This window comes from Protomyctophum parallelum (assembly GCF_964188405.1).
Source record: "Protomyctophum parallelum genome assembly, chromosome: 2".
Classification (NCBI taxonomy): Eukaryota; Metazoa; Chordata; class Actinopteri; order Myctophiformes; family Myctophidae; genus Protomyctophum; species Protomyctophum parallelum.
This window is the reverse complement of record NC_139699.1, coordinates 60,421,316-60,448,051: the sequence shown is the minus strand read 5'-3', so window position 1 is coordinate 60,448,051 and position 26,736 is coordinate 60,421,316. Positions and strand designations below refer to the sequence as shown.

General features: G+C 42.3%; 1 protein-coding gene across 1 annotated transcript in view; it reads left to right on the top strand.

Annotated features, from left to right (window-relative positions):
• Positions 1–26,736, top strand: part of fhod1 (formin homology 2 domain containing 1) — a 114,389-nt gene that overhangs the window by 3,055 nt on the left and 84,598 nt on the right. Inside the window, exons 3-4 of the mRNA XM_083759772.1 lie at positions 14,847–14,953; positions 21,872–21,936. Of these exons, the coding sequence (XP_083615898.1) occupies positions 14,847–14,953; positions 21,872–21,936 (172 nt within the window). The remainder of the gene's footprint in view (positions 1–14,846; positions 14,954–21,871; positions 21,937–26,736) is intronic.

Sequence of the window (26,736 nt, the reverse complement as noted above, 5' to 3'; positions counted from 1 at the left end):
AGTGCTCAATACTCCTGGTCTTGTGAGTGACATTGAACTTCAAACTGAGTTTGATGTTCCATAATACTACCCGTTGCTTGTAACAGAATAGTGGATAGGCCACCCAGCTTGGCGACGGCCTTTGCTCAGTGAACTGTCCTCGTCTTCTAGTTTGTTTTTTCTTCTCTCTCTCTCTTCTGTTTTTTGTTTTTAGCGAGTGAGAGGATGGTAATGTTGGAGGGTTCAAATCATTTTGCTTCCGTTTGGGTGTACATGCAGCACAGCCTCTTGGGGCTGCTATGGGGCAGACCTATTTTGACTTTTTTGTCTTGACATACTGGCCCTAGGATATGACAAGTGTCATACTGCCAATAGCTAAATTATAGTTACGGTAGTTATTTAGGAGGGCCATTATAATCCAGCACTCCTGAATTAAGTGCTGGGAGTCTGGTGCAACGCACAGGTCCTGGGCCTGGTGAGAGCAGGAGTGGACCTGGTGAGACGTAAGAGGGGACGGACAAGAGTCAACCCACAGAGCCTAGTCCTTCCACGCGCCAGAATCTGTTTCTCCCAGTCCTGGAAGAGTAGTTCCAGGGCAACGGATTGTGTGGCCTTGGTCTTTCCCTAGTGGGTCTGATCGAGGGTACAGTAGCTACTGGGACGTAAGTTGGGACCCTCACTGGGTCACCCGAGTGAGGGGTATGCAGTGTTTCCTGCAGGAAAAGGCCTTGGCATGGTGCTGGGCGCGGGGGGACCTTCTGGGGCGTGGCCTAAGTTAAATTTAAATTAAGATTAATTTGTATTATTGCTCTTGTATTGCTATTGGAGACACTGGGGGGACACTGGGGAGGCACTGCAGGGGCACTGGGGAGACACTGGGGAGGCACTGGGGGGACACTGGGGGGGACACTGGGGAGGCACTTGGGAGACATGGGGAGGCACTGGGGGGACACTGGGGAGACACTGGGGGGACACTGGGCAGGCACTGGGGAGACACTGGGGAGGCACTGGGGAGACATGGGGAGGCACTGGGAAGGCACTGGGGAGGCACTGGGAAGGCACTGGGGAGACAATGGGGAGGCACTGGGGAGACACTGGGGAGGCACTGGGGAGACATGGGGAGGCACTGGGGGGACACTGGGGAGGCACTGGGGGGGCACTGGGGAGACATTGGGAGGCATTGGGAAGACACTGGGGAGACACTGGGGAGGCACTGAGGAGACTGGGGAGGCACTGGGCAGACACTGGGGAGGCACTGGGAAGACACTGGGGAGGCACTGGGGAGGCACTGGGCAGACACTGGGGAGGCACTGGGGAGAAACTGCAGCCACTGGGGAGACATTGGGGAGGCAGTGGGGAGGCACTCAGGGGGACACTGGGGAGCCACTGGGCAGACACTGGGGAGGCACTTGGTGGAAACTGGGCAGACACTGGGGTGGCACTGGGGAGGTACTGGACATTTCATATCACACACACTATGATTCACTATCCCCCTCACTATCCCCCTCACTATCCCCCTCAAAAAAAAGCTTGGAAGCTTGGCATGGCGCGATTTATTTCAAGCATGGCGCAGCGCCATGCCAACAACATTGTGCAGGAAACCCTGATACGGTATGATGCACGAAACCCTGATGACTTTGGGATACATCACTGAGATACGTCCCAGGTGCATCCATGCGATGTTTTTTAGTTATACAGTATTAGCCACATGCACAGTTCCTGAGTAAGTACATTGTATTTATATAGCACCTTTCACAGAGAGGTCTCACAAAGTGCATTACAAAACGGACAAGCAAGTAAAGCAGATACAAATCTTGCTGTACAATTCAGCTCAAAACAAAATTACAATACAAGCATCAGAATAATATAATAAATCAATAGATAAGTTAAGTTGGTAAGTTCAAGATGAACCATCCACGAATGCTTGTTTAAAAATAAATGTTTTAAGGCAATTCTTAAACATGTCCTAAGGGGAGTGCAGTAGCTGGAGGCCGTTCAGTGGGTAGTAATTAATCGGATTATAACACTACACAGAGTTGATTTGGCTGACTGTGAGTGTGACACTATCATTTCCACAACCTGCTCCAACATTTCCCACTACACAGGATGTGAACCACAATGGAAGAAGTACTTATGTAAAAGTACCAATACCACAATGAAGATATACCCCGTCTCTGTTACAAGTAAAAGTCTGTAGTACAAAAGTTATTAAAATGAAGTCATTAAAATATACTTAAGTTTGAAAGTAAAAGTACTCATTTTGCATAATGTTCATTTTACAAATTTCCAAATTCATGCAAATGCTTTGAAAATAGCAGATCTACAAGCTCACAACGTGTGGGCCGTGTTGTGAGATTGGCTGTTTTCAAATGGCCTAAGTATGCATGTTTCCAGTGGTTAATGCATGTTTTGTAATCAATATCTATAAAATAACTACTAACTAAATTAAGCTTTCAATAATTGTAGTGTGGTACAGTGTAGTCGTGGAGTAGTTGTGAACTGAAGTACTGAAAACTGGAAATACTCCAATACTAGTAAACCAGTAAGACGCCTGTGGGTGAGAAGCGCCCTCGCCCTCGAGTTTTACATATGTCCTTTGGAAGCCAATCTTGGCCCATCAGGATGGAATATGAAAATTCTGAAAGACCCGTTTCGTGTAATGACTATAGAGATGCTGTGTAGCGATTTGCGTGATTTCTGGACACAATCTGTAGGAGTAGTCAAAAAACGTTTAGCAAAAATCATTATTTCATTGTACTTTTCATATCGTACCATCCCTACCCGCTTGATCCTAGAAACATCATGTAAGGAAAATGTGTGAGTACTACAATAGAGATCATAGGACACCCGTGACTGAGTGAGTAGAGACTAAAGGCCCACCGCCTGGGACTCAGAAGGTCCCCGGTTTGAATCCCGGCCCGGACTACGTATTGAAGTGTCCCTGAGCAAGGCACTCAACCCCAACTGCTTCCCCGAGGCGCTGCCCCTGTAGGGTTAAATGCAGATACCACATTTCACTGTATATGCAAATATATAGTGACAAATACTTTAAAGGTGTGTGGAACAAACCATTATTATTAATGGGCCTATCATAAGAAGAGGAATAGGAGGAGAAGAGGAGATGGAAAGAGTCCTAAGAAAACCAGATCCATCTGGTCCTCCTGGAGGCTTACCCAGAACTACTCAAAATGCCATTGTACAATTCTCTAGTCTGGGTCTGGCTAATACAGGACCACAATGGAAACGACTAATCCATAGAGTGCTTTCTTGCGTTTACCCTTTTAGCATTCTTTGTATAATACTGTACCTCTGTTAATAAAGTACCGTAAATTCCGGACTATAAACCACTACTTTCTTCCCATGCTTTGAACCCTGCGGCCTATACAACGGTTCGGCTAATCTATGGACTTTTACAGCTAACAGCCACTAGGGGACCTTCTAAATCAAACCATTAAAACACCTGTGGCTTATAGGGCTTGCTTACAGTACACATTTGTATTTTTCCCTAAATTTAGCTTGTGCAGCTTATTTTCAGGTGCGCTTTATAGTCTGGAAATTTCGGTACTCAATCAATCCTGACTGTATACTAATAGAGACGGCACCGGATTTCTCCTCCTATCCACTTGCATTAAGTTGCTCAAAAGCGCATATCCTCCTTCCGGGTAGGAACAGAGTGCATTCTGGGATTGATTGAGCCAAACACATGAACTGGCCGTTGACTATCATTGCACGCGTTCAGAGTTCACGTGTCATCATGAACGTGCGCAATGATAGTCAACCGACCAGCGCGTTCATGTGTTTGGCCCAGCTCTACAATACCAAATTTGGCCACTATGTCCATTTGGCCTCAGGGTTTCCTCCGGGTCCCGTCTCTATTATTATATACTCTAAGGACTGACTGTGTGGTACAACTGCAGCATTCTAGTTGCAGTAGCCAGGCTAACTATCTCCAAGACCCCTTTTCCACCGGTTGGTTCCCAATGGGAACCAGTTTAGTTATTTTCCACCGGTTGGTTCCCAATGGGAAGTGGGAACCGGTTCAGTTCTTTTCCACCGGTTGGTTCCCAATGGGAACCGGTTCAGTTCTTTTTGGTTCTTAGTCCATGAGCCAGAGCTCCAAAATTTGGAGCGTTAATTATGAATTGAGTGGGCAAAAACCATACCTATATTAACACTTTTTTGTTTTTCTAAATAATGGCACTAGAGTGCCAGCACATATGGCATATTTTACTCTAATACTAATAATTACTCTATAATCTTCCATTCTTACCTTGTGCTAGTCACGCTAAAGTTTCTCTAGGAGCGTTAATATTCCAAATGAGAGGCTAAAGTTTCTCTAGGAGCGTTAATATTCCAAATGAGAGGCTAAAGTCTCTCTAGAAGCGTTTATATTCCAAATGAGAGGCTAAAGTCTCTCTAGAAGCGTTTATATTCCAAATGAGAGGCTAAAGTCTCTCTAGAAGTGTTTATATTCCAAATGAGAGGCTAAAGTCTCTCTAGAAGTGTTTATATTCCAAATGAGAGGCTAAAGTCTCTCTAGAAGTGTTTATATTCCAAATGAGAGGCTAAAGTCTCTCTAGAAGTGTTTATATTCCAAATGAGAGGCTAAAGTCTCTCTAGAAGCGTTTATATTCCAAATGAGAGGCTAAAGTCTCTCTAGAAGTGTTTATATTCCAAATGAGAGGCTAAAGTCTCTCTAGAAGTGTTTATATTCCAAATGAGAGGCTAAAGTCTCTCTAGAAGTGTTTATATTCCAAATGAGAGGCTAAAGTCTCTCTAGAAGCGTTTATATTCCAAATGAGAGGCTAAAGTCTCTCTAGAAGTGTTTATATTCCAAATGAGAGGCTAAAGTCTCTCTAGAAGTGTTTATATTCCAAATGAGAGGCTAAAGTCTCTCTAGAAGCGTTTATATTCCAAATGAGAGGCTAAAGTCTCTCTAGAAGTGTTTATATTCCAAATGAGAGGCTAAAGTCTCTCTAGAAGTGTTTATATTCCAAATGAGAGGCTAAAGTCTCTCTAGAAGTGTTTATATTCCAAATGAGAGGCTAAAGTCTCTCTAGAAGCGTTTATATTCCAAATGAGAGGCTAAAGTCTCTCTAGAAGTGTTTATATTCCAAATGAGAGGCTAAAGTCTCTCTAGAAGTGTTTATATTCCAAATGAGAGTCTAAAGTTTTTCTAGAAGTGTTTATATTCCAAATGAGAGGCTAAAGTCTCTAGAAGTGTTTATATTCCAAATGAGAGGCTAAAGTCTCTCTAGAAGTGTTTATATTCCAAATGAGAGGCTAAAGTCTCTCTAGAAGTGTTTATATTCCAAATGAGAGGCTAAAGTCTCTCTAGAAGTGTTTATATTCCAAATGAGAGGCTAAAGTCTCTCTAGAAGTGTTTATATTCCAAATGAGAGGCTAAAGTCTCTCTAGAAGTGTTTATATTCCAAATGAGAGGCTAAAGTCTCTCTAGAAGTGTTTATATTCCAAATGAGAGGCTAAAGTCTCTCTAGAAGTGTTTATATTCCAAATGAGAGGCTAAAGTCTCTCTAGAAGTGTTTATATTCCAAATGAGAGGCTAAAGTCTCTCTAGAAGTGTTTATATTCCAAATGAGAGGCTAAAGTCTCTCTAGAAGTGTTTATATTCCAAATGAGAGGCTAAAGTCTCTCTAGAAGTGTTTATATTCCAAATGAGAGTCTAAAGTTTTTCTAGAAGTGTTTATATTCCAAATGAGAGGCTAAAGTCTCTCTAGAAGTGTTTATATTCCAAATGAGAGGCTAAAGTCTCTCTAGAAGTGTTTATATTCCAAATGAGAGGCTAAAGTCTCTCTAGAAGTGTTTATATTCCAAATGAGAGTCTAAAGTTTTTCTAGAAGTGTTTATATTCCAAATGAGAGGCTAAAGTCTCTCTAGAAGTGTTTATATTCCAAATGAGAGGCTAAAGTCTCTAGAAGTGTTTATATTCCAAATGAGAGGCTAAAGTCTCTCTAGAAGCGTTTATATTCCAAATGAGAGGCTAAAGTCTCTCTAGAAGTGTTTATATTCCAAATGAGAGTCTAAAGTTTTTCTAGAAGTGTTTATATTCCAAATGAGAGTCTAAAGTTTTTCTAGAAGTGTTTATATTCCAAATGAGAGTCTAAAGTTTCTCTAGGAGCGTTTATATTCCAAATGAGAGTCTAAAGTTTTTCTAGAAGTGTTTATATTCCAAATGAGAGTCTAAAGTTTTTCTAGAAGTGTTTATATTCCAAATGAGAGTCTAAAGTTTTTCTAGAAGTGTTTATATTCCAAATGAGAGTCTAAAGTTTTTCTAGAAGTGTTTATATTCCAAATGAGAGGCTAAAGTCTCTCTAGAAGTGTTTATATTCCAAATGAGAGTCTAAAGTTTTTCTAGAAGTGTTTATATTCCAAATGAGAGGCTAAAGTCTCTCTAGAAGTGTTTATATTCCAAATGAGAGTCTAAAGTTTTTCTAGAAGTGTTTATATTCCAAATGAGAGGCTAAAGTCTCTCTAGAAGTGTTTATATTCCAAATGAGAGGCTAAAGTCTCTCTAGAAGTGTTTATATTCCAAATGAGAGTCTAAAGTTTTTCTAGAAGTGTTTATATTCCAAATGAGAGGCTAAAGTCTCTCTAGAAGTGTTTATATTCCAAATGAGAGTCTAAAGTTTTTCTAGAAGTGTTTATATTCCAAATGAGAGGCTAAAGTCTCTCTAGAAGTGTTTATATTCCAAATGAGAGTCTAAAGTTTTTCTAGAAGTGTTTATATTCCAAATGAGAGTCTAAAGTTTTTCTAGAAGTGTTTATATTCCAAATGAGAGGCTAAAGTCTCTCTAGAAGCGTTTATATTCCAAATGAGAGGCTAAAGTCTCTCTAGAAGTGTTTATATTCCAAATGAGAGGCTAAAGTCTCTCTAGAAGTGTTTATATTCCAAATGAGAGGCTAAAGTCTCTCTAGAAGTGTTTATATTCCAAATGAGAGGCTAAAGTCTCTCTAGAAGTGTTTATATTCCAAATGAGAGGCTAAAGTCTCTCTAGAAGTGTTTATATTCCAAATGAGAGGCTAAAGTCTCTCTAGAAGCGTTTATATTCCAAATGAGAGGCTAAAGTCTCTCTAGAAGTGTTTATATTCCAAATGAGAGGCTAAAGTCTCTCTAGAAGTGTTTATATTCCAAATGAGAGGCTAAAGTCTCTCTAGAAGCGTTAATATTCCAAATGAGAGGCTAAAGTCTCTCTAGAAGCGTTTATATTCCAAATGAGAGGCTAAAGTCTCTCTAGAAGCGTTTATATTCCAAATGAGAGGCTAAAGTCTCTCTAGAAGTGTTTATATTCCAAATGAGAGGCTAAAGTCTCTCTAGAAGTGTTTATATTCCAAATGAGAGGCTAAAGTCTCTCTAGAAGCGTTAATATTCCAAATGAGAGGCTAAAGTCTTTCTAGAAGTGTTTATATTCCAAATGAGAGGCTAAAGTCTCTCTAGAAGCGTTTATATTCCAAATGAGAGGCTAAAGTCTCTCTAGAAGTGTTTATATTCCAAATGAGAGGCTAAAGTCTCTCTAGAAGTGTTTATATTCCAAATGAGAGTCTAAAGTTTTTCTAGAAGTGTTTATATTCCAAATGAGAGGCTAAAGTCTCTCTAGAAGTGTTTATATTCCAAATGAGAGGCTAAAGTCTCTCTAGAAGTGTTTATATTCCAAATGAGAGGCTAAAGTCTCTCTAGAAGTGTTTATATTCCAAATGAGAGGCTAAAGTCTCTCTAGAAGTGTTTATATTCCAAATGAGAGGCTAAAGTCTCTCTAGAAGTGTTTATATTCCAAATGAGAGGCTAAAGTCTCTCTAGGAGCGTTTATATTCCAAATGAGAGGCTAAAGTCTCTCTAGGAGCGTTTATATTCCAAATGAGAGGCTAAAGTTTCTCTAGGAGCGTTAATATTCCAAATGAGAGGCTAAAGTCTCTCTAGAAGTGTTAATATTCCAAATGAGAGGCTAAAGTCTCTCTAGAAGCGTTTATATTCCAAATGAGAGGCTAAAGTTTCTCTATGAGCGTTAATATTCCAAATGAGAGGCTAAAGTTTCTCTAGGAGCGTTAATATTCCAAATGAGAGGCTAAAGTCTCTCTAGGAGCGTTAATATTCCAAATGAGAGGCTAAAGTCTCTCTAGGAGCGTTAATATTCCAAATGAGAGGCTAAAGTTTCTCTAGAAGCGTTTATATTCCAAACGAGAGGCTTGAATACAGAACATTGACATCTGGTCAAATCCATGGAGTTAAATTAATATATCATAACCCTTCCACAGTAGTAGCTTTTCCATTTTTTTCCATATTTTGTTTGCATATTAAAAAATGTAAAATTTGTAATAAGGTATGGTTTTGCCCACTCAATTCATAATTAACGTTCCAATTTTGGAGCTCTGGCTTATGGACTAATTAAGAACCAAAATGAACTGAACCGGTTCCCATTGGGAACCAACCGGTGGAAAAGGGATCTAACCGTCTTTCTCCATCTCTCCACAATAATGGCAAATGGTGAAGAAAATAGCCTAACTTTTTTTTCCCCCTGCAACCTTGCAGCTAGTATACATTTGGGGGCGGCCTGTGTAGTAATGAGAAGGTCACGGTTCGCCTCCCGGCCCGCCCATGTCTACGTGTCAAAGTGTGCCTGAGCGCGGGACCCCCACCCCCCCCTTCCTTCCCCTCCCCGAGCACTCATCATGACCATCTGAGCATCCATCGACTGGGTGAAGTTGAAAATGAATTTTCCCCGGCGAGATTAATAAATGTCTATATCGAAAATAAGACTGTCCAAAACGTTCAAGCGCAAACCAAGAGCTGATTGCAGCTTATCTCGGATTTCATGCTTGTTTTTCTTTTTCTTGTTTTTTTTGTGTGAAAATGCCAGTTTTGTGCCGTTGAGGCTGGTACATTCCATCATAATGAGAGCAGTCGGTCTCTTACTGTAGATCAGTTAAAGACGGTGGTCCCCCCTGGAACAAACTCCTCCATCCTGCTGTCCCTAAGCCATAATGGGCTTCATCAGACCGCTGCGACAAATCTCCAGGAGATCGGAGGAACGGATAGCACAAACAATTTAACCCATTCTGACATGAGATCAGATTCTAAAAATGTCTATTACATCCTGACAGTTTCATTATTAACCCATTCTGACCTGAGATCAGATTCTAAAAGTGTCTTCGATTTTTCAAAAATAGCAGACCTACAAGCTCGTATCGCGCCACTCGGTGGCGCGATATGAGCTTGTAGATCTGCTATTTTTCAATAGCTAAAGCATAACATGATGCCAACACCAAAATGGGTGCCCGGTCAGAATGGGTTAAATGCTGAAATCACTTTTTAGTGGACAGTTGATTCTTGAATAAGTATCGAAAATGTTTTTGGAAATGTTTGAATGAACACCAAGTGGATGCTCTTGGTGATTAAGGTTGTGCTTTTATTGAAATGAATAAAAAGTGTGCTCTTAAAGTGGACCAAAATCAGTGTACCAGACAGCAATGCATGGAAGAAGCTATAGGGTAGTGTATGAGGTAGCACATGAGAGAGTAGAGCAGGCTCTAGGGTGGGATTTGATCCTAGACCTGATAAGGATACAAGACGGCCAGGGTCTTAACCACAACAGCTACTGCAGTGGAACACTTTTTTTTTTAAAGTTGATTCTCTAATACAACATTATGACATTTACGTCCCTTCGATGAGACATGTGGCTGCCGATGGACACGTTTTGTTGTTGCAGTGATTTGCACGTGCGATTATTTAGTTACAGATCAGTCTGACCACTAGACCTTGCATGCTGCCACCCTTGGAGGATACTAGCCTATATAGTTGATTCTCCTAAATGGGAATCCAAAATGCAGTTTTTTCTTGACGTGCTCTGTCTGGTCTTTTCCTATAAGTTTTCATTGTTTTTTTTTTACAGGAAAGTGTTGTGTGTTTTCTGGTCTAAACTGAGCTGAGAGGAAGAGGGTGGGTTCTGTAAACAGCTGATAAGGTCTGAGGAACAGGCTGGCCTGCTGTGTGGAATCGCTGGGAGGACATGGCAGCATGCAGTGACTGCTGGAGCTTCTGGAGCATGTAGTCGTGGGAGGGTGTAGCAATATAAGAGCATGGTTGCTGCCCTGACGGTGATAAGGGCTAAAAGGGGCTCTTCCTTCCTCCCACACGATGAGTTGGATTTCCACAGTTTTTCTCATCATCAGCGCCATGAGGGTATACAACTTCAGCGTGGACGTTCCCAGTGGTGTTGACGTGCCGTCGTCTAGCCATGGAGTTACACAGGAAATAGAGCCCTAATCCTGGCAATGTGCTTTAAGTGCCTCTCTTCCCGTTAACCTTTTGAACATTTTGTCGCCCGCCGGGGTCCCTCAGAGGTCTATATGTGTCCCCTCGTTTTTGTTTTCACTCCTCCTCTACACCAAATCCCTTCCACCGGAAATGGATGATCTACAAGCCAACAATGCATTGCGTTGCAACGCGTTGTGTGCTTGTACAGTAGATCTGCTGTTCCATCTGAATGTTTACCTATTTTGACATGCCCAGAATAGGGGATGCTTTGAAGTGGTTAAGCTACTGTATGTTTCCACTGGGATAGAACCTCTAATCCTAGCACTGTTGTGCCTTGCTTTCGTTTCGTTAGTGCCTTGCTCAATAAAGGTTTATCTTTATTTATCATATATTGAGCTATACAAAAGAATGTAACCCGGGCCTGCAGGCTCCACAGCTAAATAATTTATTAGGTATTCTAACTATTCTTGGTAGAGTTGGTGGTGGTACGTGTGTTGGCTGGTATCAGAAGGTCATGATGCATGCCACACATCATAGAAACATGAGGCAAGGCCATGAAACAACCAGAGACATACCTCTCTATGACTCACTCTACAAACAAGACTAACACATCGACTGTCAGCCAGAAGCAGTCAGACCAGTGACGGATAAACTATAAATAGATGTTCATGTTTTCTGACCTCAACCCCAAATTAGAGAAAGTACTCTCACTCTGTGTTGTTGGTAGACTTTAAGAAATCACCCACACAGCCACCGGAGAAGTTTACAGACCTTGGAAGTTAATCAAACCTCATTTTTTAGGTCACCTTCAAGCGTTTTTTTTGTGAATATAATTGCGCACAAAGATAGCATAGCATGAATTCCTTGGGGTCACAGAGCAAAGTTCCTGTCTCATTAGCAACCCATTTCGACCTGAGGTTGATTCTGAATTCCTTTCCCGGATTGAATGAGTTAAAGGGGCATTCCACTCATTTTCAACATATGACTATGTCATTAATATACCTTAGAGCTGTTGTGTGGATATAATAATAAAAAATCCCTAGAACTGTTAATGATTTTCTTTGTTAATGATTTTTCTAGGAAACACAGAATGGGGGGACTTTTTTTTATTGTTTCCACAACACCTCTAAGGTATATTAATGACATGGTAAAATGTTGAAAATGAGTGGTATTCCCCTTTAGCTTTTTCCCCCCTCATTCTCTCTCTCTCTCTCTCTCTCGCTCTCTCTCTCTACTATCCACCACTTTCACGTTGTCTCTTTGTCTCCACCAGGCCGAAGGCATATGGGGAGAGTATGTTTTGCACTCCGTCCGTCCGTGTGTCCGTCCGTGTGTGTGTGTGTGTCCGTCCGTCCGTTAGTAGCTAATCTCGGCCACCGTTAACCCGGTCGATGCCAAATTTTGCACACACACTCCCTGGATGCCAACGATGAACCTCTGCCCCAAACTTTCCAGAACGGCCTGTTATAGCGCCACCAGGAGGCCGCTTTGTGCAAAACAACTTTTTGCACAGTACACCTACAGATTTTGTCCAAACATCACGCAAATTGGTACACAGTCTCTCTAGAGCCATTCAACGAAACCGGTCTTTCAGATTTCTCAGACTCCATCCTGATTGGTTAAGATTGGCTTCGAAAGTTCACAGGAGTGCTCAGTTTCAAACAAAATGCTGCAAATCATGAACACATCGCGTGATTTCCTTGAAATTGTGCACCCACATTCCCACTAGGCCGAGGACAAAATGCCACATCAACAATTTCAACTCAGCCTCAAGGTGGCGCTATAACTGGCCGAAAAGTGTTTTTACCTCTAACTGCACGAATCTGTGGATCACTTTGTATGTCAACTCCCTAGAGGCCAAGGAAAAACCTTTGTCTGGAATTTTTCACATCTGCTCTTTATAGCGCCACCAGGAGGCCCACATATGTAAAACACATTTTCTATTATTACTCCTTCAGATTTTATCCAAATTTCACGCAAATCGGTACACATGATCTCCATAGTCATGTGATCAACACAGGTTTGTTTGATTTCTCATATTCCATCCTGATTGGCCACGATTGGCTCCTACAGTTTTCAGGGGTAGCAAATGGCCACAACTCGGCAGCGTCCGATTGCGATGAAACTGTGCACGCATATTCCCACTAGGCTGAGGAAGAATCCTGGTGGAGACCTGTGCCGATTGGCACTTTATCTAGTTTTCTCTGTTATTTGGTGTATTTATGCCCATCGTTCAACATGTACTGTATGTAAATGTAAGTGGGACAACCTGCATTAGAGGTGAAAACTTCCCGTAGTTAGATTTTAAATTGATATATGTGGTTTAGCTTTGAACACTGATTACATTGATGTTTTTATATTAACTAATACAATTTGAGACTATAGCTGTTGTGTGAGGTTAGATTTTTACCCTGTGATTGGTATTGTTGACAATAAAGCTGAACCTTGACCCCTGATCCTATACTCTATTGATCAGGGTTCATAATGCGTCCTGAAATAAACCTTTCTAGTAATGGAAAAGTCATAAACATTTTATTTAGGTAAAAAAGTGAGGGGCGCTCTTATCACCGTACATCATCCATTCATTGTCAATGGGAATGTAATCTTTGTGTAGGGCAAAAATAGCCGATTTGCTCGTCTACATATGACGGAAATTCTCCATTCATTGTCAATGGAATTTAATGTTTGTGCAAGACGAAAATCTACACTATGGCTGAATATAGGAGGGGCTCAAAAATGTATATGCAGCAGTCAGATATTTCTTCACTATGCCAAAGTATCCCTCAAAAAGGGATCATGCGTTAAATTAGATGTTATCAGATTCATTATCCTAGCGTTCCTATCACTGGTGGTCCGTGAATGAAGGTATTGCATGTGGTCCCTGACCATGCATTTGGTAATGTAGCAAAATGTTGCTAAACTTGGGACACACTTTTGTGTACTGTTCAACTAAACGTATGTGTGTCAAGTGTGTCAATGTTGTCAGTTTCTGGGAAGTCTGATTTTAAGAAATTCCACAGAAAAGGGATATTGAGGGTAAAGGTCATTACACACTGGCGAATTAGCGACGCGATGCGAATAAGCGATCTGAAAATGCGAAATATTGCATGTTGCAGTTCGCCTGCGAATCTCTGCAAAATACGACACCAGAGCGAACAAATAAAAGCGAAAACGGTCGCATTCTCGCACATTCGCCACTGATGTGGAAGCTTGCATGGACTTCAATTGGTTTTTTTTTTAAGCGAATTATTCGCACGAATATATCGCGTCGCCAATTCGCCAGTGTGTAATGACCTTAAGTGTACCAGCTTGCCTGAGTGAGTCATCACTCAGTGAATGGAATTAATTAAGCATAACTAAACCATGGGATAGGAATCAGTGGTTCTCAAAAAGAAAAACATCTTTTGGCTCTGGACCACCACTCATATATTTCTGTTAAATAATGCCTTGGCTTGATATTACTTAATTAAAACATTTTCCCATTGACCACCTGCAGGCCTATTATGCCATGGAGTAGTCTGTGGGCCGTTGGTTGAAAGGTAGTAGTAGTAGTATGTACACTCACTGTACAGACAAACATGGGATGGATCGCACAGCAAGTGTTCCAAAAGCACAAATCTTGGCCCATTATATCTCATCCCAACACAACAGTGGTCCCCAGGTTGATTCTTAGTCAGGGGGGTGGTCCCCAGGTTGATTTTTAGTCAGGGGGGTGGTCCCCAGGTTGAATCTTAGTCAGGGTGGTGGTCCCCAGGTTGATTCTTAGTCAGGGTGGTGCTCCCTGGTTCACAATTGGTTGAAAACCCCTTGTAATAGAGCAACAACATTTTTCAGCTGTGTTTAGTCCTAGTCCTAAGGAGAAAAAGCTGTAAAGTACAATGAAATGTTTATTATTTTGATCAGCAACTCAGAGTGAAAGCAGGACCAGCTAAAGGGGACTTAATTTGGCTGGTCAGAGATAATAGTCTCCTTTCAGGCATTCAGGCAATCTAAAATTATGTGAACATCACTGCAATAATAACATGATATATAGAGGTGTGGGGGGTCTGGGTCACACGAAATGTCCTTGAAAGTGTTTACTGGAAATACAATCCTGAAATGATTTGGATCCCTGAATCAAAAGCCCATCATCCATCCCTATTATCTGCCTTGTCCCCTTGCACTATCCAGTGGAGTATTAATGGCAGCTATTTAACCCATTTCGACCTGAGCTCGATTCTACAAAAGGTCTTCTAAATCCTACCAGTTTTCTGAAAATCCTGTGTTTCTATGTCAACCTTTTCTATGTCAACCAAAATACAGAAATATCTGTATTTGTCCACGGACCCCCTTCTGAAAATATGGTGTTCCAGGGACCCCTCAGAAGCAACGATTTGTGTTAAAAATGCTCTGAAATAATATATATTCAATAATTTGCGACACATTTTCACGATTTTCCAAAAAAAATAGCAGATCTACAAGCTCATATATGAGCTTGTAGATCTGCTATTTTTCAATAGCTAAAGCATGACATAATGCTTAAAACACCAAAAGGGGTTCCCGTACAGAATGTGTTAAGTAATCAATGTTCTTCTTTTTTGTCCTGTATCTATTCCAGTTGGAGGACTGTACTCTCCAGTTGAGTTCAAATGGCAGTTATCTGGACCTGGACAGTTCTATGGATGAGCAGAGGGACGAGCTGGAACACTTCTATGAAGATGTGGCGTAAGAACATATCTATGACTCTGTCTGTCTGTCTGTCGGTGTCGGTCTGTATATGTAGGGCTGGGTGAACTAGTCATTTAAACTTCCTCTCCTGTTGATGAGTCGGGACCCGATCAGGCATGTGCAGTCAGAGATTTAAACCGGCTATGACATCATCATGACCTCATGATCCTAGTACAGATGACAAGAGGGACGGTCCGTTTAGGAGAGCGAGAGAGATGGTAGGAAAGCTGAGAGCGACATGGTGTTGGAGAGACAAATGGTGGTACTGTACCTACATTTTCTGTCTGTCGCACACCGTTTAGTTGAACTGTCCCCCATTGAAGTCTATCGCTAAGGCCCTCATTTATCAATGGAGTGTAAATTCGGCCTTAAATTCGAGCGTGTGTTTTGGCGTGCGCTCACGTCGGCACGGCATTTATGAAGTGTTGTCACAGTTGAAACAGACCACCATTGAAATAACACGGCCTTTAATATTCATGAAACGCCCCGATTTTACGACATGAACAACCGGAATCCGACCAAACAAACGTGTTGAAATCCAATAAGAAAATGGGTTCCCCTCTCGCCTCGCTTGCCTGTGATGTCCGCACACGCACGCAAGTGTGCATTCTGGCACACTTGCTATATCTATATTTAAAGATATTATTCCAACAACTATTTTAGTGTGTGCACTTCCAAAACTTATGTATGAGGTCCCCATTATCTCTGTGGCATTGTTCAAAGATAAACATTTTAAGCTTCTCCTGAAATTGTATTTGGCTAAAGAGGATATTCAATATAATTATCTTATCTTCTGGGACAGGGCCTTTGTGTTCAATTTCAATAAAACATGTCCGCTCATGTTGAGCCGTGTCCACTAGTTGCCTGGTAATTGATCACATCTACATCAACACCACCTGGCTTCCAGATTGTTGATTTAATTAAGTGTGCCCCACTTAATTGAAGTATTAATCAATTATATGAAAAACTAGAAAAAGTTCCTTCTGGGCACAGGTGTGTGTGTGTGTGTGTGTGTGTGTGTGTGTGTGTGATGTTTGGCAAAATGTTTAGGAGCAATATAAAGTGTGAAATTTGGATACAATCTGAAGGAGTACGGTAATGTTAGAAAATGTGTCGGCCTCCTGGTGGCGCTATAAAGAGCAGATGTGAAAAAAGTTTTGTATGTCAACTCTAGGGAGTTGGCATACAAAGTTAGATGTAAAAACACTTTTCGGTTATAGCGCCACCATGAGGCTGAGTTGAAAATGTTCATGTGGCATTTCTTCCTCGGCCTAGTGGGAATGTGCGTGCACAATTTCACGGAAATCACACGATGTGTTAATGATTTGCAGCATTTTGTTTGAAACTGAGCACTCCTGCGAACTTTGGAAGCCAATCTTAGCCAATCAGGATGGATTCTGAGAAATCTGAAAGACCCGTTTCGTTGAATGGCTCTAGAGAGACTGTACCAATTTGCGTGATGTTTGGACACAATCTGCTCAAAGCAGCCTCCTGTTGGCGCTATAACAGGCCGTTCTAGAAACTTTGGGGCAGAGGTTCATCGTTGGCATCCAGAAAGTGTGTGTGCAAAATTTGGCATCGACCGGGTTAACGGTGCCGGAGATTAGCTGTTCACGGACGGACGGACGGAGTGCAAAACATACTCTCTCCCCATGCCTTCGGCCTGGTGGAGACAAATATAGATTTGAATGAACAATCAATCAACATTTTCAAGAACTTTCTAACATTTTCTAAAATAAATGAAAAAAAGCTTGTGATCAGGACATCGCTAGTAACGGTGGAAGTCTGTAAAGCCCAACACACACCGTCTGCGAACGCCGCACGTCAAAACGGCCGCCTCCGTTATTTTCAATGAACCTATCCCACACCGGTGGCGTCCGACGCGCGTTCACGCCTCGCCTGACGCTCCGATACACCACTGTTCTATTTTCCAGGCGTTGGTGTTAGCATCATGTTATGCTTTAGCTATTGAAAAATAGCAGATCTACAAGCTCATAGGGCGCCACTCGGTGGCGCGCTATGAGCTTGTAGATCTGCTATTTTTTGAAAAATCGAAGAACGACTGACATTTTTTATAATCTGATCTCAGGTCAGAATGGGTTAATCAGACCAGTGTGTGTCCAGTGGAAACCTCGTATGAATCTGATCTCAGGACAGAATGGGTTAAGAGAATAATGTTCCACCTCCATACACTGCTCTGAGATGTTGCTGTAATCACTTTCACTCCAGCTTCACGTCGGTCTCATGAGAATCGATCGGCTAGTGCTAGTCCACCTGCTTGCCACATCGTCGCTAAGGCATGATCCCTGTATGCTGTTTGGGGCTCAAACTCTGTTTTGAAAATGACAGTTTTCTGAAAAAGCTATGTCAGTCGTTCTTCGATTTTTCTAAAATAGCAGACCTACAAGCTTGTAGCGCGGCACTTGGTGAAGCGCTATGAACTTGTAGATCTGCTATTTTTCAATAGCTAATGTGTAACAAAAGGGGTTCCCACCCAAAATGGGTTGATGACCCAAAATAGGATAGCCAGGGTGAAGGTGGTTATGTCACATAAGTCTTAAGTATATATTACAACCCAGAAATGTTATTAATGATATTCGCTCCTCATTCTTGCCTATAAAAATAATAACAACTTAATGTTGGAACAGGAGATTTATTTCTGTCTGGTACTCAGAAAGTGCTGTCATGCTTTCACTTAACCTTTTTAATTACATTACTAAAGTTTAGAAATGCACGCACGTACGCACGCACGCGCGCGCTTGTGCCATAGTGTAATAGTCATTCTGACAATATCAGGCAGGATGATTTTCCTGTCTGGACAGGACGTCGTGTGTCATTATTTTAAACAACAGAAGCCATTGTGCTGATACAGGAAGCTGCTATGGTTGGCTAATTAAAAACAGCAACAGTCATGGTGCTGTTAGTACTACAAAGACATTAAACTGCACAGTATGAGTGCAACAGGTCATCAAACTAATTGATTAAAGAAAATCGTTTTTTAATAAAAAATAGGACTTTTCCCCCAAGTCCGTATATATATATGTACGTCGACGCTAGGTGGCTCATGTCCCAGGGCAAACGCGTAAAGCGTAAAGTGAACGCATATGCTGGCACTGTGAACTGGGGTTTATGCTAACAGCTAGCGGTAGAGATGGATAAATGCAGTAGCAAAACACCCCCATGTAACGGATCTACAAGCTCATCATACACCACAATGCATCGCAACACGTGAACTTCTGCATTGGCTACTTATGTGTGACACTGTTGTATGATGAAGTTTAAAATGGAGCTGAAGTGGTTACTTGATTATACTATCAAAATATCTATAGAGGGTGGGTATGCGGCGATGCGCATGCATAAAGTGAGTGGCAAAGTGAGTTTAACGTCGTTTAATGCAATCAGATAGGACTTTTCCGTTTGGATGTATGGGCTGTCAAGGCCACAAAGTAGTTTTTTGCCACTCAGTGGGCATTCCCCCATAACTTCCGGGTATGATGATGATGATGTCACGCGCATACCCTCTATTTGTTTATTGTCTCCACCAGGCCGAAGGCATGTGGGGAGAGTATGTTTTGCACTCCGTCCGTCCGTCCGTGAACAGCTAATCTCGGCCACCGTTAACCCGGTCGATGCCATATTTTGCACACACACTCCCTGGATGCCAACCATGAACCTCTGCCCCAAACTTTCCAGAACGGCCTGTTATAGCGCCACCAGGAGGCCGCTTTGTGCAAAACAAGTTTTTCGATGCCATATTTTGCACACACACTCCCTGGATGCCAACCATGAACCTCTGCCCCAAACTTTCCAGAACGGCCTGTTATAGCGCCACCAGGAGGCCGCTTTGTGCAAAACAAGTTTTTGCACAGTACACCTACAGATTTTGTCCAAACATCACGCAAATTGGTACACAGTCTCTCTAGAGCCATTCAACGAAACGGGTCTTTCACATTTATCAGACTCCATCCTGATTGGTTAAGATTGGCTTCCAAAGTTCACAGGAGTGCTCAGTTTCAAACAAAATGCTGCAAATCATGAACACATCGCGTGATTTCCGTGAAATTGTGCACCCACATTCCCACTAGGCCGAGGACGAAATGCCACATGAACAATTTCAACTCAGCCTCAAGGTGGCGCTATAACTGGCCGAAAAGTGTTTTTACCTCTAACTGCACGGATCTGTGGATAACCTGGTGGAGACCTGTGCCCGGAAGGGCACTTTTTCTAGTTTATAAAACTTTTTCCCCCCGATCTTCAAAAACCACAATTCTTGAATTATTCAATTCCTCGATTATTCAATTAATTTAAAAGGTAATTGATAGCATATGAATGTGTCAAAGTCTCACAAGGACATTTTACACACAGACTGGTCGGACCAGGTGGCGTGGGACCTTTATAGTACAGGAATAAAATACAGGATCAAACTGCAAAAAAAACACACTCAGCTCATTTTGTATCTTCAATATATCCTGAATAACAGAACAAAAGTTGCCTGGAATTGTCTGAGGGGAAAGTTTAGAAAATTGAAGTGGCCATACTGTACAGGCCGTTTTCAACACTTTCCCCTCAGACACTGAGTTTGTTTCTTTTCCAATTAGTTTGAGGTCAAATTACATTATTACTGGACTATTTAGGGCAGATTCACACTTTGGTCCTCGCACTCGGGACCACTTGACAATTTGACGGCCAAGCGAGCTGCAGTATTTTAATAAGAACCTTTTTTTGCAAAGAAAAATATATGTTAATGACGTTTAGACTATTTAGAACACTTTCTTGAGGGTCTTTATGTGTGTAATTTGTGGTTTTATATATTTTTGATTTTAGTAGTGAGCCCAGTGTCTCTGATCTGATGTCATGGACACTGGGCTGACTTAAGGCTCACTCATAGTCTGGATTTTCGGTGGTGAGGTGACCACCGAACTACAACATGAAGTCACGAGCCGCGGTGAAAAGCAAACCACCGCCACCGCTCCAGCCCTTCTCTCTGTTTTTACTCGCCACCGCTCAACGTTATTTCAGCTGCGGTGGTCACCTCACCACCGGAGCTGTGGTCACCTCGCCACCGAAAATCCAGACTATGAAGTATGAATGTGCCTTTACTTCCTGGACTACAATTCCCATAATGCTTTTGGTGCACTGCTCCTCCTTGTGGATAGGGGGAGGGCTGTCTTACTGAGACAACATGTAGTCCAGGAAGTTAGTGAGCCCAGTGTCCATGACATCAGAGACACTGTGCTCACTGCTAAAATCCCAAATATCTAAAACCATATATTACACACACAAAGACCCCCAGGAAAGTGTTCTAAAAGTTCCCCTAAGTGTGCATGCCGGTAGGCCAGTAAGGAGAGAGAAGTGAAGAATTGTGAGAATAGCGAAGTTTTGATATGACTGATAGCTGAATACCAGACAACATTTAGGGTTCTGAACCAATTAATTTCCTGTGGAAACACTCTGAAGTGGTTCAATAATAGTCAAGAAAAACCAACCAAACTGGTTCAACACTGGTGGAAAAGGAGCCCCAGAATACCCGCGAGTTAAATCTGTCACCAGGCGGTATCAGGAGACAGAGATCTCTGGCTGTCTGTCAACATGAGACTATACAGTACACTATGACCTATCACCTTTATTTTTATGTTAATATACATTATGAGGTCACTACACACACTATCCTAGCCTGCCCCTTCTATGACATCACTGACTACACTATGACCTATCACATTGCTTTTTATGTCATGTTAGAGAACGTATCCTGCCCTCGTCTGTGATGTCACAAAGAATTCTTTTTTGAGAAAGGGCAACAAGCGGTTCTCTGATCTGCAGTCTGTTTGTGTTGGATCAAATGTGTCTATTACACACATGCGAGCGAGTGAGCGAGCGTGCCCGGACTCACTGTGTATGCATTTGCTATCCCAGCTGTAGAAATGGGGGGGGGGGGGGGGGGGGATGGTGGTGCTTACTGCTTATACGTCATTTGAAACGGTACCTGGAAAGTGTGTGTGTGTGGGTGTGTGTGTGTGCGAGATTATTATGACTGTGCGGTCGCTGTGAAAACCTATACTCAAATGTTCCTTTTTTTAGACAGACTTTCTTTCTCTCTAGCTCACACTGGCCCACTCTTTCTTTTTCTTTCTTCATTACTGCCTCCACTCTCTCCGTCTTTTCTCCTCGTCCCCCCTTCTACCTCCCCCTCTATTTCACTCTCCCCTATCCTATTCTCTCTCTCTAGCTCTCTCTCGCTCTCTCTCTCTCTCGCTCGCTCTCTCTCTCTCTCTCTCTCTCGGTCGAGGACATACTTTCCATACATCTTCTGTCCTGTCTTTCCGTGTGTGTGTGTGTGTGTGTGTGTGTGTGTGTTTGTGTGTGTGTGCGCGTGTTTTACTGCCAACTTTTTATTTTCATCACTTGTAAAGCCCCCACAGTTTGAAAGCTGGTGACACTTGAGATACTATAGTTGAAAGTCTTTACCGTCAGCTTGCTGCATGGCTCACCTTTCCACTGATAGAGTAATAATAGTAAAATAGTAATTTTACATTACATGATTATATACAGTAACGGTACGTATATATAATTTGACTACTGGTGTGGTCCTGGGTCTTATCGAATGTGTGAGTCTATACATTTATTGCATGTGGCTTCTGCTTTTTGATAATAGCTGATCAACTTTATCTGTAAGGTCAGAATGCGTTGCATATTGAAAGAAATGTCCATAAATTAATTTCATGACCAAAATATGGCCGCCAGGGTGAAAGTGGCGAATGAGAAGTGTTCTGCCAACCTGGTGGCTTTTAAGACATGCATAAAAACTGCTCTCATTGTGACGCTCTGAAGCATCCCAGCTCTGACGCAGAATAGATGAACATTTCCATGTCATTCTGTAATGTCTAAAACAGATTCTCTCTCTCTCTCTCTCAACAGAAAAGGAAAGAAGCCTATTCTGATCTTGCGGACGCAGCTTTCTGTCCGCGTTCACTCCATCCTGGGTAATTATTACACCTCATACTTTTTCCCTTTAAATCCTTCCATCTCTCCTTTTCCATCTCTCCATCTCTATCTCCCAGAGGAGTGATGAGTCAGGGGAAAAAAGCCATGAGCAAATAATTTCCTTCCCTTCTTTCTTCCCTTCCCTTCCTTTCTTTCTTTCTTTCTTTCTTTCTTTTCTTTTCTTTCAATAATCTGGCTCCCCTATGTCTCTCTTTGTCTCTGCCGTCTGTGTTTCTTCATCTGTCTGAGACCTAATAATTAGTCCATCAGTTCTCTGAGAGTCCGCCTGACATCATCACTTCTGCCTCGCACTCCTCAGAGTGCATTATTGTTTGATTCCGCTCTGCTCAAGGCTGGATCATCCTGCATGACCACTTGCCAACACATAAGTGGTGTTTATTTATATTTCCGGGGCAGCGTGCTTTATAACCACCCAACATGCCTATTCTGGGGGGGGGGGGGGGGGGGGGGGGGGCAAAAAAGGTAGACACATTTTGAGCTTGTAGATTAGAGATTAGAGATTTTGTGCAGACGAGGAAAAGTGAAGTTGAAACTCTAGTCTCTAGACTAGAATGTGTTTGAGTGGCGCTAGCCCCACCAATGCCCAGCCTTGTGTGTCTGTGTGTACCCCATAGCGGTGATTTGATTGGCTAAGCACGGAATGTGAGGATGGAAAGTGCATGAGGACAGAAAAGTGAGGACGCCAAAAGTGATTGGCCGGAATGTGATGATGTTTGATGATAAGAGCGCCCCTTACTTCACACGAGTGTGATTTAAACGTTGTAACGGTGAGGAGAGTGATATGTGAAATGAACATATTGAACACCCTCCAGCCAATCGGTCAACTATTATTTGTTGAAAGTTTAGAATAGAATAAGTTTATCATCAATCAGCATATAATATAACTAATTACGGTGTTTTTTTTTTATCGCACTGCATGGCGATTATTACAGTTCCATCACATCCCATAATAATATGGACAGTTATTACATCAGGTTTACAGTGTACACTGTACAGTATGAGGTCTTGTAAACTGTAGTGATGTTGTGGTGGTGAAGACTCAGCAGTATAATTAGTTGGTTGTGATGTGGGCTTTGTGTTTCTCTGTAGCTTCTCACTCGTCCAGACATGTCCCCTTTCTGCAGGAGCCTGCAGACTCTGTCATACAAAACTATCCATAACGGTGAAAGATCTGTCCTGTCTCACAAAATGTATTGTTGCTATACCAAGCATTTATGTGTACTGTGCTGTATGTCATATTCAATATGAATTATAATGCCTGGTGGTGGTGAGACTCGTGAATCTTCTTATGGGCTAAACATCCATATCACCACATGACCTTTGCATCACACTGGAGGAAGTAACAAAGAGATAATGAGCTTGCTTCAGCTTAACCCATTTAGACCCGGGAACGATTTTTACAAATGTCTTCTAAATCATGACAGTTTTCTGAAAAATGTTTCTATGTCAGTGGTGCTCAAACATTTTCATGTTGTTCCAGGGGCCTCCCCAGAAGCAAAGATTTTTAGTTAAAAACTTTGGCTCTGAAAGAATATATATTAAATGATTTGTGCCACATTTTCACGATTAAAAAGAAATGGCAGACCTACAGGTTTGTAGCGTGGCACTCAGTGCCGCGCTATGAGCTTGTAGATCTGCTATTTTTCTATAGCTAAAGTATAACATAATGGGGCTTTAAACACCAAATGGGGTTCCTGCCCAAAATCATTTCCCACTATTATGTAAATTGTTTTAATAAAATCTATATACCGGTATCAGACTTTATAATTCGACAGCAGTAGACAGTAGACACTATTGCGATTTGCGACATTCTGCATGATGTCAGAGGATGTGAGTCGGTATTAACAGCAACATGTTCATGAGTTTCCTTGGAATTACACTTGGATTGGGCTGTTTACCGGCCATTGTTTTGGAGTATTTTATCAGCTACTAGGGGTGTAACTACACACAAACATTCTGTTTCTGGTTTTGAAGAAAGCAACATGACTTGTTGTCATTGTTGTTTTATTATGAACTTTTGTAAATTGTAATCAACAGTTCAGTATCATGAGCTTTTGGTATAACATTTTAAATGAAAAAAAAAAAAACGAGCCCAGGAGCCCAGAGGAGTCCGAAACGGACACGGGGCTTACCGTGTGGGCATTACCGTGTGGGGATTACCGTGTGGGGATGCCCGGCGGTCCCCGGAACATCCAGACCCCCAGGAACGTGCCCAGGCCCGGCCCGGCCAGGCCCCTGTATTTTAATACAGCCAGAAAAACCCCAGTCTAACAGCCAGCACGGTAGCGTGCATCGTTGGTCATTAGACTCCCAACCCACATCTCCCACATCTTTTTTTTGGTCGATAAAGTAGGCTATAGTTTAACCCATTTTGGGCGGAACCCTATTTGGTGTTTTGACTAAGCATTACGATATACTTTAGCTATTGAAAAATAGCAGATGTACAAGCTCATAGCGCACCACCGAGTGGCGCGCTACAAGCTTGTAGGTCTGCTATTTTTGAAAAATCGTGAAAATGTGCCTCAAATCTTTGAATATATATTTTTTCAGAGTTTCAGTTTTTAACTCAAATCTTTGCTTCAAATCTTTGCTTCTGTTCTGGTTGTCATGATTTGTCACGACAAGAGTTGGCTTCGTACGACGCTTAAAAGGTCTTTAAATAAATTAAATAAGAACTGCCTATGGGGAAATGCATTGCGTTTTCATTTCCTGGGGGCCGTTCGTTGTTCTGAAAGGGGGGAGGGACTGCGACACTCTATAGGCACAAATCTAAAAAAGTCTAAAAGAAACACTCCTTGGGCTAAATTCGGCTATAGCCACTTGCCCAAATGTGCAAAACGAATGCTTGGAATGGATTCACAATCATGAAAACCCCCTAGTTTGACACGTCACATGTTACTTAAAGCATAAGGAAATGTAAAGAATTTAGCCTTTTTATATAGGTTGTTAGTGGTGGCCATATGGATTTGGCCGCTTGTGGCGACCTTGAAGGTCGCCGGCTCGGGCACCCTAGCTAAATCATTAGAGCAATTCTTTGCGAATTATCGCGAGATATCCCTAAGCTCCTCCACTATAAGAAGAGCTTGCAATAAGAAAAGATCTCTCCCCCGTTCGTCTGGCTTCCCCTCCCCCACACATAGCCACTGGCCAGTGTCATAATTATAGCGTTCAGACAAACCGGTTGGACCGTTAGTGGATAAGAAGAACCCCTAGACTCTCACCCCTGCTCTATACCCTCTCTTACTGCACATCTCATATCTCCATCATAAGATGGGATGCATGGTCACTGTGTTGCATGAGAAATGAGACATTACCCAGAGGTCACTCGGGTCAGGCTCGTTCTTTAGTTTGTTTGTTTATGTTAAAGCTGCAGCTGCTTTGCCGTGTTATGGAGACTGGAGGGTCATCATCTCTGTTGGTGGTTCAATGACTCAGAATAGTGGCCAGAGCAGAACACATGAGTCATCTCTTGTCCTCATTTTTCCTCTGTGTGTATGAGACGCATATAGATGTGTGTATGAGAGACAGACAGCTGTGTGTAATGAGAGACTAATGAACAATGGTGCGTCTTTTTTAAATATTGCTGCAAGGTTAAATATTGCTGCAAGGTTAATATTAATAACGGGACCATAGTACAAAGCCTATTTGAAAACAAAGTTAACTAGAAAAAGTGCCCTTCTGGGCACAGGTCTCCACCAGGATTTCTTCCTCAGCCTAGTGGGAATATGCGTGCACAGGTTTTCATCGCAATCGGACGCTGCGTTGAGGAGTTGTGGCGAATTGTACAAAGCGGGCTACTCCTGAAAACTGTAGGAGCCAATCGTGGCCAATCAGGATGTAATATGAGAAATCAAACAAACCTGTCTTGATCACATGGACTATGGAGATCATGTGTACCGATTTGCGTGAAATTTGGATAAAATCTGAAGGAGTAATAATAGAAAATGTGTTTTACATATGTCGGCCTCCTGGTGGCGCTATAAAGAGCAGATGTGAAAAATTCCAGACAAAGGTTTTTCCTTGGCCTCTAGGGAGTTGGCATACAAAGTTATCCACAGATCCGTGCAGTTGGGTAGAGAGGTAAAAACACTTTTCGGCCAGTTATAGCGCCACCTTGAGGCTGAGTTGAAATTGTTCATGTGGCATTTCGTCCTCGGCCTAGTGGAATGTGGGTGCACAATTTCATGGAAATCACGCGATGTGTTCATGATTTGCAGCATTTTGTTTGAAACTGAGCACTCCTGTGAACTTTGGAAGCCAATCTTAACCAATCAGGATGGAGTCTGATAAATCTGAAAGACCCGTTTCGTTGAATGGCTCTAGAGAGACTGTGCACCAATTTGCGTGATGTTTGGACAAAATCTGTAGGTGTACTGTGCAAAAACTTGTTTTTGCACAAAGCGGCCTCCTGGTGGCGCTATAACAGGCCGTTCTGGAAAGTTTGGGGCAGAGGTTCATCGTTGGCATCCAGGGAGTGTGTGTGCAAAATTTGGCATCGACGGGGTTAACGGTGGCCGAGATTAGCTGCTCACGGACACACGGACGGGACGGACGGACACACGGACACACGGACACACACACGGACGGACGGAGTGCAAAACATACTCTCCCCACATGCCTTCGGCCTGGTGGAGACAACTAAGTAAGATTAAGGAGAACAACTGCGTACATGTGAGTGGACATACTACAGCGGTGTCTATGAGAGACAGACAGTGGTCTGCATGAGAGACATACAGCTGTGTATGTTAGACATACTGTACAGTGTACACCTATGCATG